The sequence below is a fragment of the Hyla sarda genome, chromosome 2 (assembly GCF_029499605.1).
Source record: "Hyla sarda isolate aHylSar1 chromosome 2, aHylSar1.hap1, whole genome shotgun sequence".
NCBI lineage: Eukaryota > Metazoa > Chordata > Amphibia > Anura > Hylidae > Hyla > Hyla sarda.
Window position 1 is genome coordinate 306,032,521 of NC_079190.1, and position 15,899 is coordinate 306,048,419.

General features: G+C 40.4%; 1 protein-coding gene across 3 annotated transcripts in view; it reads right to left on the bottom strand.

The window, feature by feature from the left end:
• The window catches only part of LOC130356315 (myosin-binding protein H-like), a 229,518-nt gene that overhangs the window by 75,699 nt on the left and 137,920 nt on the right, over positions 1 to 15,899 (bottom strand). For all 3 annotated transcript variants that reach the window (XM_056557634.1, XM_056557636.1, XM_056557635.1), the window contains exon 7: positions 12,994 to 13,153. In XM_056557634.1, the coding sequence (XP_056413609.1) occupies positions 12,994 to 13,153 (160 nt within the window). The remainder of the gene's footprint in view (positions 1 to 12,993; positions 13,154 to 15,899) is intronic.

Consider the following 15,899-nt stretch of genomic DNA (forward strand, 5'->3'; position numbering starts at 1 on the left):
GTTGCCATAGTGTCATACCTCCTATAGACAGCAGCATACACCCACGATCTGTGTCCCCCAATGGAGCCGATAGAGAAATGGAGATTTTGAATGTTCTTCAGTTTGCTGCTATTCCTGTTAAACACCTAAAGGGTTAACACACTTTCTGAATGTCATTTTGAATACTTTGAGGGGTGCAGTTTTTATAATGGGGTCATTTGTGGGGTATTACTAATAAATCCATTCCATGAAAATTCCGATTTAGAAAATTTTTAGAAAAATTGGAAAATTGCTGCTGAACTTTGAAGCCCTCTGATGTCTTCCAAAAGTAAAAACATGGCAACTTTATAATGCAAACATAAAGTAGACATATTGTATTTGTGAATCAAAATATAATTTATTTGGAATTTGTATTTTCCTTACAAGCAGAGAGCTTCAAAGGCCGTAAAATGCAAAATTTTTTCTTTTTTCATCAAAATTAAGAAATTATGCAAGTATCGACAAAATTTTACCACTAACATAAAGTAGAATATGTCACAAAAAAACAGTCTCGGAATCCGAATGAAACGTAAAAGCATCCCAGAGTTATTAATGCTTAAAGTGGTCCTTCAGTGAAATTTGGCTTGGTCCTTAAGGGGTTAAGGACCAGGTCCTTTTTTGCAAATCTGACCTGTGTCACTTTATGCATTAATAACTCTGGCATGCTTTTACTTATCACTCCGATTCGAGATTGTTTTTGGTGACATATTCCACTTTAACCCCTTAAGGAAGCAGCCCATTTTGACCTTAAGGACGCAGCCGTTTTTTTGCAAATCTGACCACTGTTACTTTAAGCATTAATAACTCTGGAATGCTTTAACTTATAAATTTGATTCTGAGAATGTTTTTTCTACATATTCTACTTTATGTTAGTGGTACATTTTCGTCGATACTTGCATCATTTCTTGGTGAAAAAATCCAAAATTTCATGAAAAATTTGAAAATTTTGCATTTTTCGAACTTTGAAGCTCTGCTTGTAAGGAAAATAATCGGGAGAGAAAAGCTTCAAGAGACGCCGGCTCAACGTGGCGCAGGACACAAGCAGCAGGTAGGTAAAAGCCAAGGTATTTTATTTCCCAGAATGAAACGCGTTTCACTGCCTGATGCAGCTTCATCGGGCAGTGAAACATGTTGCATTCTGGGAAATAAAATACCTTGGCTTTTACCTACCTGCTGCTTGTGTCCTGCGCCACGTTGAAGCTTGAAGCTTTTCTCTCCCGATTACCATTATTGACCGGAGGGCTGCGGACACTTCTATATTATATGCTCACCATTGTTGTGTATGTGGGTACACAACTTTATCAGGTGAGCGACTTTCATGTTTTTTAATTTCCACGCAATCCTCTTATTACACAACGGAGCGCTGTCACCTCCATTTTCAGATATTGTAAGGAAAATAGACATTTCAAATAAATTATATGTTGATTCACATATACAATATGTCTAGTTTGTGTTTATCATAAAGTTGACATGTTTTTACTTTTTGAAGACAGAGGGATTTTTAGTTTAGCAGCAATTTTCCAATTTTTCATGAAAATTTCTAAATCGGAATTTTTCAGGGACCAGTTCAGTTTCGAAGTGAATTTGATGGTATTTATGTTAGATATACCCTATAAAGGACCCCATTATGAAAACTGCATCCCTTAAAGTATTCAAAATGACATTCAGAAAGTTTGTTAACCCTTTAGGTGCTTCACAGGAATAGCAGCAATGTGGAGGAGAAAATTCTAAATATTAATTTTTTACACATACATGTTCTTGTAGCCCCATTTTGTTAGTTTTTACAAGGGATAAAAGGAGAAAATTCCCCCCAAAATTTGTAACCCAATTTCTCTTGAGTATAAAAATACCTCATATGTGGATGTAAAGTGCTCTGCGTGCGCAATACATGGCTCAGAAGGGAAGGAGCGACATTGGGCTTTTGGAGAGAGAATTTTGCTGAAATGGTTTTTGGGGGGGCATGTCGCATTTAGGAAGCCCCATGGTGCAAGAACAGAAGAAAAAAAAAAACACATGGCACACTATTTGGGAAACTAAACCCCTCAAGGAATGTAACAAGGGGTATAGTGAGTCTTTACACCCCACAGGTGTTTGACGAACTTTCATTAAAGTTGGATGTGAAAATGAAAAAAAAAAAAAAGATTTTCACAAAAATGCTGATGTTACCCCAAATTTTTCATTTTCATAAGAGGTAAAAGGAGAAAAAGTCCCCCAAAATTTGTAACCCCATTTCTTCTTAGTATGGAAATACCCTATATGTGGACGTAAAGTGCTCTGCGAGCGCACTACAGGGCTCAAAGGAGAAGGAAAAGAATAGTGGCTTTTGGAGAGAGAATTTTGCTGAAATTTTTTTTTTTTTTTTTGGGGGGGGGGGGAGGGGGGGATGTAGCATTTAGGAAGCCCCCTTGCAAGCAGCATGATGTTTGCCTCCACCAAAAATACCCTATGGCAGTGTTTCCCGAACAGGGTGCCTCCAGCTGTTACAAAACTCCCAGCATGCCTGGACGGTTAATGGCTGTCCAACAATACTGGGAGTTGTTGTTTTGCAACAGCTGGAGGCTCCGTTTAGGAAGCAGTGGTTTACAAGACCTTTTTAATTTTTATGAGGGAGGAGGGTAACTGTGTAAGGGTGTGTGTGTGTGTATATGTAAAGTTTAACTCCTTATTTTGTGAAGGTGTAGTGTACTGTTTTTAGGGATCATAACGTACATTTACATATTTGTACATTATGTTCAAATCACCCCAAAGATGTCTTTTCTCCAAATTCAATAACCTCAAACTTGATCACCTGTCTTGGTACTCTATCCACTCATTCCTTTAATTACCTTCATTGCCCTCCTCCACACTAGCTCCGATATAGCCATGTGCCCTTATATACAGGGGCTCATAAATTCAACACAATACTTCATGTGCAGTCTGACTATTGATTTATACAGAGGCAAAAGTACCATATGTTCTTGTCACAAGCCTCTATGCCTCTTTATCCCATGACATTATTAGCCCTGGCAGTCGCAGCTTGGCACTGGTCACTAAAGTTGAACTCACTGTCCATCATTATCTCCAAGTGCTTTTCGGTAGCAGTTTCACCTAGTTTTGTTATTTAGTATATTTTGTTTTTACAGCCCATGTGCCATTTCTCTGCCCAAGCCTCCAGCTTTCCCAGATCCCTCTGTAATATTATGTTATTATCCTGCTCTGTGGCGATAACCTTACCCAGTTTGGTGTCATCTGCAAATATTAAAATTCAATCTGTAATCCCTCTACAAGGTCATTAATAAACATATTGCAAAAAAAGTGGACCCAGTATTAACCCTTGTGGTACCCCACTTTTAACTGTCACCCAACCAGAGTAAGTTTCATTGATAACCTCCCGCTGCTTTTTATCACTCTCCCAATAACTAACCCATATTATATATGTATATATATATATTATCTAAGGAATAAGGGTCTGTCTAGCACAGTACTTTGATTCTGCAAAACTCAGGAATGGATGTCAATTTCCAGTGGATGTCGTATATCTTGATCTTTCCAAAACATTTGATACAGTGCCACATAAAAAATTTGGTACATAAAATTTGAAAACTTGGGATTTGTAACTGGTTCAGTGATGGGAACGAGAGAGTGGTTATTAATGGTACATACTCTGAGTGGGTGACTGTTCGTAATGGGGTACCACAGTGGTCAGTTTTGGGACCTATTTTTTTAACTATAGTTATTAGAGACCTTGTAGAAGGATTATATAGTAAAGTGTCAATCTTTGCAGATGATAAAAAACTCTGTAAAGTGGTTAGCAAAATAGCGGATCAGTGCACTACATTACAAATGGATCTGGATAGGATGGAGGATTAGACTGAAAAATGGCAGATGAGGTTCAATACTGATAAATTTAAGGTTATGCACATAGGAAGGAAAACATCAGGCTGCAGTGGAGTTGCTTAGGAGGTGCGGGTGGTGCAGACTGCACCATGTGATACCCTCTGGTGGGGTGACACCCTGGCTCTGGTGCGTCTGTCCCATCAATGTCGCTCACTGTGCAACTGCAGTAATGAGTCTGGGCAGTTGCACAGTGAGTGACACTTGGCAGCTGATTACAGGCTGGAGTAGCAGAGCTATACTTACACTTACATTTGCACTATGCGCACCTTCAGTCTTCTTCCTGTACTGAACATCAGGTCAGAGTGGAGGGGGAGGGGCCGAGGTCAAAGGCTATCAAAGCTAGGAGCCTGTCTGTGAAGCTGTTCATCACCACTGCATTTTGCCCCGGCTTCTGACCCTAAATGGAGGGCGTGATGTATGTTAGGAGACTGGCTGTTTGAGGTTAGTGTGTTTACAGTGGTCTCCACACTATGGACCACCTGTTGTTGAAAACTACAACCCCAGCATGCCTGTACAGCCTTTGGCTCTCCGGGCATGCTGATCCCCATTTTCGCATTTTATAAAAAAGTGTAAAAGATAGATAAAATAAACATATTTGGTATCACCACGTGTGAAAATGTCAAAACTATTAAAATATAATGTTAAAAGGGGTACTCCACCAGCCAGCGTTGGGAACATACTGTTCCAAACACTGTGCGTGTTGTGGGGGTCGGCCACGTCCCCTCGTGCCGTCACACCCCACCCCCTCAATGCAAGTCTATGGGAGGGGGCGTGACGGCCATCACACCCCCCTCCCATAGACTTGCATTGAGAGGGCGGGGTGTGACCAACCTCTGCAGCGTACGAACAGCGTTCAGAACTAAATGTTCCGAATGCTGGCCAGTGGAGTACTCCTTTAACCCCTTAAGGACCCGGGGTTTTTCCATTTTCGTTTTTTCCTCCTTATCTTTAAAAAAATCATAACTCTAAAAATCCATATGATGGCTTACTTTTGGCACCACCAATTCAACTTTGTAATGACATCAGTCATTTTACCCCAAAATCGATGGTGAAACACAAAAAAAAAATCATTGAGACAAAATTGAAAAAAAAACTAAAACAAACGCCATTTTGTAACTTTTGGGGGCTTCCGTTTCTACACAGTACATTTTTCGGTAAAAATGACACCTTCTCTTTATTCTGTAGGTCCATACGATTAAAATGATACCCTACTTAAATAGGTTTGATTTTGTCGTACTTCTGGAAAAAATCTAAACTACATGCAGGAAAATGTAAACGTTTAAAATTGTCATCTTCTGACCCCTGTACTTCTGACCCCTGTACCCCTGTAATCTGCAAAGAACAGCCACAATTTTTGTGCCAGATTTTTTGCATATTTTGGACAAAAATCAATATGTAAAACACCACAAATTGAGTGGTGATGTAGACTGGGAATATATAGGCAGGGAATATATATTTAATTGAAATACAACTGTTAAAAAGGACCTCAGAGTTTTAGTTAGCAGTAAACTTAATGGTAGCGACCAGTGTCAGGCATAGATGCCCAGGACAAGGAAATAATTCTACCACTGTACAAATCACTAGTCAGACCACACATAGAATACTGTGTACAGTACTGGACACCAGTGTACAAGAAAGATATAGTGGAGCTGGAGAGGGTTCAAAGACTGGCAACCAGAGTAATAAAGGGAATGGGAGGACTACAGTACCCAGAAAGATTATCAGAATTAGGGTTATTTAGTTTAGGCTGCTTTCACACTATGAAGTTCACCCGTTAATAAAAGTATGTTATGTATTATTAACAGACGTTTAATAACGGGTGAATTAAGGGATGCTACAAAACATCAGTCATGTACCGGACGTTTTTACACCTCTGCAGACTCCCACAGATACCTACAGACTCCCACAGCCAGGACTACTACTACTCCCATCATGGAACAGACTTTTTTCCATGATGGGAGTAGTAAATCCCTAGCAGCAGGAGTCTGCAGACAGCTGGGGAGGCTACAATAGTGTTTGTACTACTACTCCCATCATTGAACAGAGTCTGTTCCATGATGGGGGTTGTAGTACAGGGGCTCACTTCTGACACCCGATGCAATCAGAAGTTATTAAGCATGGGAGTGGGCGGCATGCTCCGCAACCCTGTGATCACAATGTATTTTTTACTTTCATTTTTAAATTCCCTGCGGGGATCCCTGAATGGCTGGTACTGAGGAGCCAATCAGGGATCCCCCTGGAGTTTTAAAAATGGACAATCTGAGGGGACATATGTATAATAAAAGTGTTTATTGGGGGGGGCATAGAGCGGTATATATCTAGCCCCCGCCAGCGCATTAATAACAATATGACTCCGCCAGCCCATTTATAAGTATATATCTAGCCCCCACCAGTGCATACTGTGACCCCGCCAGCGCATTTATAAGTATATATCTATACCCCCCGCCAGCACATATCATGACCCCGCCAGCGCATTTATCCTAATTTTCTATTGCAGCTATATGTGACAACCATACCTATCAGAACGTATTCAGCAGCGGTCCGGCCAGATGATCCTGACAGATATACTATTCATTCATAGCGCCGGCAGCTGTATATGTATATAGATGTGCTGTGGGGGCAGACATAGTGTTATCTGCCCCCCACAGCACTTCTATATACATATACAGCTGCCGGCGATATGAATGAATAGTATATCTGTCAGGATCATCGGCCGAGTGGCTGCTGGATACGCTCCTGACATATATACTTGGCATATATAACGCTGTACAAATGCGCTATATAAGACAAGTATATATGTCAGGAGCGCATCCAGCAGCCGCTTGGCCGATGATCCTGAAAGATATACTATTCATTCATATCGCCGGCAGCTGAATACGTTCTGATAGGTATGGTTGTCATATATAGCTGCAATAGAAAATTAGGATAAATGTGCTGTCGGGGGTATAGATATATACTTATAAATGCGCTGGCGGGGTCACAGTATGCGCTGGCGGGGATATAGATATATACTTATAAATGCGCTGGCGGGGTCATATTTTTATTAATGCGCTGGTGGGCGCTAGATATATAGCGCTCTATGCCCCCCAATAAAACACTTATTATACATATGTCCCCTCACATTGTCCAGTTTTAAAACCCCAGGGGGATCCCTGATTGGCTCCTCACTACTGGCCATTCAGGGATCCTTGCGGGGAATTTAAAAATGAAAGTAAAAAATACATAATGATCGCAGGGTTGCGGAGCATGCCGCCCGCTCTCCTGCTTAATAACTTCTGATCGCATTGGGTGTCAGAAGTGAGACCCAGTGCGATCAATCCCTCAGCCCCTGTACTACAACCCCCATCATGGAACAGAGTATTTTCCATGATGGGGGTAGTAGTACAAACACTAATCTAACCTCCCCAGCCACTGGCAGACTCCTGCAGTGGGGAATTACTACTCCCAGCATGGAAACAAGTCTGTTCCATGATGGGAGTAGTAGTAGTCCCTCAGCACTGCAGGAGTCTACTGATGTCACCTCTTCTGAGCATGCTCAGTAAAAATAATGTCCGTTATAACAACGGGCATTAACGGGTGTATTTTCTAACCAATGTCCGGCCATAGACTTCAATGTTAAAAATAACATACGTTAATATACCCTTTTCTTGTGACGTGCGAAAAATTAGTGCAAGTCACGTTATTTCTCCCGTCACAACTAACGTACGTTAGTCATGACGGGCTATAACGTGTGACAAAGGGTAAACGAAAAAAACAATTGATTTGAATGGGGGTTGTTTAACGTGTGTTAATAATTATGTTTCAAACGTACGTGTATTAACGGGAGAACATCATAGTGTGAAAGCAGCCTTAGAAAAAAGGAGGTTTAGGGGAAGCTGTATGAGGGCTCATATTTTGCGCCGTTATCTGAATTTTTTATCGGGACTATTTTTGTTTTGAAGGGACTTTTTGATCGCTTTTTATAAATTCTTTTATGGTATAAAAAGTGCCCCAAAATACGCTATTTTGGACTTTGAATTTTTTTGAGCATACGCCATTGACCGTGCGGTTTAATTAACTATATATTTTTATAGTTTGGGCATTTATGCACACGGCGATACCACATATGTTTATTTTTTATTATTTTTATATATTTTTTATATGGAATTTGGGAAAAGGGGGGGTGATTTAAAAAACTTTTAATAAGGAAGGGTGTGTGTGTTAAAAATGTTTTATTTTTTTTACACTTTAACTTTTAGTCCCCTTAGGGGACTTTTAGGAGGAATCATTTGATTCCTCATACAGATCAATGTGGTTCCATAAAACCACATTGATCTGTGTGCTCTGTGTTCAATTGATAAAGCCTGGTCCTGACAGGCTTTTTCATTCTCAGTGCAGGAGCGGGCATGGAAGGAGAGGTAAGCCCACAGGCTACCTCAGCAGTGGGGGCATCCTCTAAATCTAGAGGAAAAGTTTTTCCACCAGCACAGAAGGGGGTTCTTTACTGTAAGAGCAATGAGATTATGGAACGTAGAGCTCAATAAAAGAGTTCACAAGTGGCATGTATGCATTTCTGGAGAGTTATAACAATATAAGTTATGGATAATAGATTTATAGGGACAGAATGTTGATCTAGGGATTTAATTCTGATTGCCATATTTGGAGTCAGGAAGTATTTTTTCCCTCTGGCATTAGCCTCATAAGGTTTTTTTTTTTTTTTTATCAACACAGTAGGAATACAATAGGAATATAGGTTGAACTTGATGGACTAAGAGCTATGCTTTACTGCAGGACCCATGGACAATAGACAACAAGAGACAGGACCTGACCAGGGGTTACCCCAAATTTTTCATTTTCACAAGTTGTAATAGGAGAAAATGCCCCCCCAAATTTGTAAATACATTTCTTCGGAGTAAGGACATACCTCATATTTGGATGTAAACTGCTCTGCGGGTGCACACCAGGTCCAGAAGAGCAGGTGCACCATTCGGCTTTTGGTGAGGGAATTTTGCTGGAATGTGTCGGCGGCTTTGAGCGTTTACAGAGCTACCATGGTGCCAGAACAGTGGGACCCCCCTCAAGTGGCATAATTTTGGAAATACACCTCTCAAGGAACGTAACAAGAGCTACAGTGAGTATTTACACCTCACAGGTGTTTGGAACATTGGGCCGTAAAATGACAAATTTGTTTTTTCCCCAAAAATGCTGGTGTTACCCCAAATTTTTCAGTTTTACAAGGGGTAATAGAAGAAAATGCCCACCAAATTTTGTAACCCTATTGTTTCTGAGTATGGAAATACCCCATATGTGGAGGTAACATGCTATGCGGGCACATAACAGGCCTCAAGAGTCATAGAGCTATGTTCTCATTTGAGGCCTATGGCATATCAGTAGCTGATGGTTACATACATTCAGATTAAAATACAAAAAAGAAACACCCACATGTGACACCATTACAGACAGTACTCCCCCTGAGGAATGGTTATTGGGGTAAATAGGACATTTCGATTGCATGGGTGTTTCCTAAATACATTTTTTTCAGGAATGAATGAAGTTTAGTTTGGGAAAAATAAAAATTGCAATTTTCAATCTATGCTCTGCTTTATCTTTCTGGGAACAACTAACATGTGACCCCAAATTGTGCCTGGAAATATGATGGGGCTCATGAGTGGGGAACTCTGTACGCATTTGAAGCTTATGTTTTTATTTTTTTTTACAGACTTATCAGTAGCTGATGGTTACATACATTCAGAGAAAAAGAAAGGAACACCCATATGTGACAGTACAGACAGTACACCCCCTGGGGAAGGTGTTTAGGGGGGGAACTGGACAATTGGAATGGATGGGTGTCCCCTACATTTGAATGGATGAAGTGTACTGTGAGGAAAATGAAAATTGCTATTTTACTACTGATTTGCCAATTATTCTTGTTCCCAGAATGATGACCCAGAGCATAGCCAAAAGTAAAAAAATATGCCCACCCCAAACCCTTAGCTCTGAATCATCATTCTGGAAATGTGATGTATGTGGCTGTCCATAACCTGTTGCCTCAAATGTGCTGCACATTTGAGGCAACATAAAAAAGCCCTGATGATAGTGATAGGGGGGGGGGGGGGGAGATTGTGTGTGTGTGTGTGTGTGTGTGATTGGTGCAAACTGTATAACAGTGTGTGATTATAAATCACATACCATTATATTATTCAAACCCCCCACCCCAAAAAAAAGGAGGCGATGTGGAAGGAGGTGGTTATGACATATTATCCCACTGGGGTAGTGCTTGTGGCATGCTTATCCAGTCCAGGTTCATTCTCCGTATGCATTTTTCCGATGTGGGAGAGATAGGAGCTCCTTCTTGCATGCGGTGTGGAATTTCTCCTGTGTTGTGTCATTTTGGAGGGAAGTGATGCAATTCTTGACAGATCATCTGGAATTTCCCTTTGTTCTGTTGCCAGAGGTCTGTTTGTTAGGAGCTATCAATGGTTTGGTATCGGGCTCTTATAGGCGCATTTTAATTAGTTTTCTTTTGTTCAGTGTGCGTAAAGTTATTGTTATGGCCTGGAAGGATGTGTCCTCTTCTCCTCTTTCCCGGTGGATTGCCTTGGTGAATAAATATGTTGCCCTATATCATGCTCAGTATGTGATTCGTAAGTGCCCCAAGACGTTTGACATGTGTGGGTGCCGTGGATGTTATTAGATGTATCTACGGATCCTCCACTATGGGGGGCCTCCCAGTCCTAAAGCAGGTGTGGTGATGAGCTCCTAGGATGTTTCCTTGTGTGTGTGTGTGTTTATGTCCTAAGTGGTTATTGGGTTGGGTTGTTCTCTCAGCGAGCGAACCATGCCCTCCTAAACTTTTCTATGCTACCCTTTGATGGTCTATTTTTGTATGATTCTCTCATTGGTTTTCTATGTTTCCTGAAATGATTGACCTTCCCTGTATATTGGAGATGTTGGGGTGCATGGTGTGCTCACCTGGGGGGGGGGGGGGTTCTCTGTTTATCTTTTGTATGTTGTGGTTTTCTTTAATTGAAAATTCATAAATAAATGTTTTAAAAAAAAATCTGTGTATTGTCTTATATGTTTGTGAGTCCATATGCTCTATGCAGTTCCAAGGTCTAATAACCTCACATGCTACTTTCAAGTTGGCACAGTTTACCACATACAGCGTTTGGTTCTACATAAGGCATCAACTATAACCTGGAAGTGACTTTGAGTGACTTTTGCACTAAAATAAAGATTCTCTCTACCTCACAAAGACTGCCCCTTCACCAATCCTCAGCTGCTAGGACTGGGCACAGAGGACAGTTGCATTTTAGAGGGAGAGTTTGTGGTGTCCCAGCACCAATGGCTGTCCAATGGCTTTGGACTGCTTCGGGCAGCTTTGCAGCACAAGGTGTTGGTCCCACCAGAGACTTACTGTTATACCAATTATGTTTGCACTTTATTGAAAAGTAATATATTTTTCTAATTAATTCTATTGTTATCGGTATATATGTTATTCATGTGTCACTGTACCCTTAAAGGAGTACTCCACCCCTAGACATCCCCTATCCAAAGATGTCTGATCGATGTCTGATCGCGGGGGTCCCGCCGCTGGGGACCCCCGCAATATAGCATTCGGCACCCACCTGTTTCTGCTCTGGAAGCACTGGAGGGTCCAGGTCCCGACCACCGGAACGGAAGTCCGTGACATCACAACTCCGCCCCCGTGTGACGTTACGCCCCATCCCCTCAGTGCAAGTCTATGGGAGGGGGTGTGATGGACCCGGGAAGCACAATACACCTCATGTTGAATTCACATAGAACTTTGGGCCTTATTTTGGTTAGTATTCTACCACAAGCAGGAGTGGGTCCAAAACTCAGAAAAAGGTGCATATCTTTCCATTATAGTTAGTCTCTGTGTCATTTTCACTCCTAGTTTTGTTCTTAACCACTCAAAGGCCCAAAATAAGGGCCAAAATACTGTGAAGTAATTAATGGAAGTAATCGAAGCAGTAGATAAATTAGGGCCCTTTCTTTCTAAAGTAGTTAGAGCAGTCTCGCATATGTCCAGTGGTGACAACAGTCTTTCTATTTTGCCAAAGTAGTCAAAAAAGGGCCTCTTTACTACTGGCACTCTCCATCCCTTGTGGCCCCTTCCTACAGACTCCCAACCTCTACCCCTCCCCTCAATCACTGCTTCCCATCTGACTCGACAAATTTGAGCTCTCTGCTGCCATGGTCCAGCTGGAGGACGCAGAGGGGCGGACACCATCGTCTGGCACGGTGTGTATATTTTCCCATCACTATCCAACCTGTCCTTTTTACCTCTTCCTCCTTAGGGATCCCTTCCTCTCCTCACCTTCCCCACAGTATCCTGTCCGTCCTTTCTCTTCTCTTCCCCCTTTCTTTCCCACTATCCCTCCTGCCTTTCCTCCCATCTGTCATTCTACAGGCGCCACTCTAACCCACTTCACCTGCCTCTGACGTTGGCACCTCTACACATACTACCGATATTCTGTATGATTCTTTATGAGCACTACGTACGTGTTCTTGATACACTATGCTACTTGTTCCCATGTTTGCTTACTATATGTATGCCTTTGGTTACACTTTGACACCTGTTGCCTTAATAGGTTTTCATCATCTTATTCCATGGTTAATTGCTGTGCTCCCTGCGAGGAGCCTCCTTACAGTGACGTCTCCTGCTCTCTCAGGATTTGCATATGTAACCCTGTTTAACATGTTTTCATTACTTAATAAAAACAATACTTTAAAAAAAGAAAAAAAAAAAAAGAGCCTCGGTCCTTCTGCCAGAGCTCACAGAATGGCAAGGTTAGAACATAGTAATTTCATCAGCATTTTTGCCAAAATCAGGAATGGACAGAGAAATGACACAGAGGAAAAATTTGAATGGAAAGATAAGCGCTTTTGTCTGGGTTGTGGATCCAATCAAATACTGACCAACAAACTACATGTAAACCCAGTCTTATGGTACGTTCACATGTTGATAACTCGCTTAGGGGAATTCTGCTGCGAGTTTCACTACCATATACTTCAGGGATCACAGAAGAAATTTAATATAATTTAAAATAAAACTAAATTAAATAACACCATGTAAATAATACAGAAATAACTCACCCTGTTTCTTAACAAAAGCAGCATCTTTAGTAACTGCAGCTTTTTCACTAAGGCCACACAGATTTTCAGAGAACACTCTGAAAAGGTAGGAATTTCCAATGATCAGGTCTGAAACAGTGCAGTTAGTCTGACGATAATTCTCAAGAACTGTAAACCATTCCTGCAACATGAAAATATTTAAGGCATAAACATTTTAAACATATCTGATCAGTGAGGTTTTGTCTTTGTTCTTAATGTAATAATCTATTAAAGGTAAGTTGGTATATTTTTTGGATCCTACGTATGAAATAACAAAATGGCACCAAAAACACTTACAATATACACATAAAGCCACTGAGAAATCTGTTTATGAAGGAGGCCTAGGAGTGGTGTCACATGCAGTGTTTTGGGGAAAAACAACATTGCAGTTTTTCAAGCATTTTTCTTAAGACTGATACTGGACAAGAAATAAAATAAACAGCATTTATTGCAAAAGTAACGGACAACACGCTCTTGTAGCTTTTGCACTAAATGCTGTGCTTTATTTTATTTCTGGGTCTTTTAACTTAACATGCCAGTTAGCATCCCTAATCATTGGCTTTTCTACATTTTTTTTTACCAACAATATTGGGGGAGATTTATCAAAACCTATCCAGAGGAAAAGTTGCTGAGTTGCCCATAGCAACCAATCAGATAGCTTCTTTCATTTTTGAAAAGGCCTCTGCAAAATGAAAGAAGCGATCTGATTGGTTGCTATGGGCAACTCAGCAACTTTTCCTCCGGACAGGTTTTGATAAATCTCCCCCATTGTGTGTGGATGGTTTTTGTACTTGCGGCATGAGTGGGTATGTTATGTTGGTGTAAATGTGACATTTTAATCACTTTTTATTTCTTTTTTTAAAGAGGCAAGATTAACGAAAATCTTTAATTTTAGCTTTTTTATTTTATTATTTTACTGCTTTCATTATGTGTGATTAATACTGTGATCATTTTATCACTAGTGTTATTATGGACAAGCGATATAACTTTTTTTTATATAAACAAACTTCATAACGAAGGAAAGGGGGCTTGTGTATCTTTATTTTTTATATTACATTTTTTAATTATTTATTTATCTATCCATGTTTTTTGCATTTATTTACTAATTTATTTCTTCTTTCATTTTATTGTTTATTTTACTTCATCAAAAAGGCAAAAAACTTCACCCAATTCAGTGAGAGAATCCTTCTAAGCAGAGCAGAGAACTAAGAAGAGAACGACAGACTGTTTCACATCAGTGGCGCTTTATCCAGTTCATAGGATCATGACGCTACTGTGTATGCATAAATAGGGTGGAGTGTACCCATCACCACGGAAATAGACAACAACTAAAAAAATATGTACATATATAATTTAGAGTTTAAAACATCAGTATTTCAAGACAATGCAATACACAAGAATGAACTTAAATTGTTTTGTTCGTTTAGACCTAGCCGTCCTAATGCATTCAAGCGTATAATTCACCTGGCCTCACTTCTAACTAACTAAACATTGAGGTAGTATTTTTCTTTATTTTCTAATCTAGCAAATGTTAACCCTTTAGTATTTCCATTGTGATAAATGGTTTATGTAATGGATTGCACCAATACTTAAAGAATGCGTAAAGAATAAAGATGTTCACAAAACAGTGTACGCAAATTGCGTTTTGTTTTTACTATATAAAAGTGGCCACATAGGCATTTAAGGCAATATATGGTACTACACATTTGTTTTTGCACAATATAAATTGATTGATTACAATTTAAATTTAAAAATTAAAGAAGCTATTTCCTAAAATAAAATAGCAATTTAGCTTTTTCAATATAGGTGCCCATAACATTGTAATCAGTCAATTCATATTGTGCAAAACCTAGTTTGTATTACATTGCCTTATATACCCATTAGGCCACTTTTGTAAAAGAAAAAGGAAACACAATTTGCATACACATTTTTGTGAGCATCTTTATTCTTTATGCACCAGTACTTATGCAACCCATTTCATAAATCTTATAAAGGAGTGTCACAATGGCAATACTAAAGGGTTAAAATTTGCAGGATTGGAACAAATTGAAATACAACCACACTGTGTAGACCGAAATGTCCAGATATTTACAAGTGAGGCCAAGTGGAATAAACACTTGAATGTGTTAGGACTGCTAGGTCTGAAGAAACAAAACAATTTAAGTTCACTCTTGTGATCTGCATTAAACTCTAAATTATATATGTATATATTTTTTTGGTTGTTGTCTATTACCATGGTGATGGGTACACTCCACGCTATTCATACATACTCAGTAGCGTCATAAACATATGAACCAGATGAAGCATCACTGATGCAAAACAGTGTAATTCTCTGCTACTCCCTGCTTGCGGCTAAGATTGATTCCCTCCCTGTATCGGGTAAAGTATATAGTCCTTTTGATGAGGTAAAATAAAGAATACAAGTTGTGCTGGACAAGATTGATGAGTACTGAGAATTAAAGAACAACTGTAGTGGAACACTTTTATATATGCCCGTGCCTCAAAAATAAACAAAATAAACTCAAACATACCTTCCTACGAGCCCCCGCCGGCACAGGCCTCACGGTCCGGCAGTGCTGACGTCATTCCACTTCCTGGGGACGGGGACGCCCCAGAGCTGTCGGCGTATCACCGGCCGTAGCAATGTCCCGCCCCGGTCGGTGATAGGCTGAGCCCACTGTCATGTAAGGAGCCGGCCAGAGCTCCCTACATCCCAGTGGGCTCAGTCTATCACCAACTGGGGCGGGACATTGCTACGGCCAGTGATACGCTGACGGCTCTGCCTCGTCCACGTCCCCAGGAAGTGGAATGATGTCAGCACTGCCGGACCGTGAGGCCTGTGCCGGTCCAATGGGGGCTCGTAGGAAGGTATGTATGAGTTTATTTTC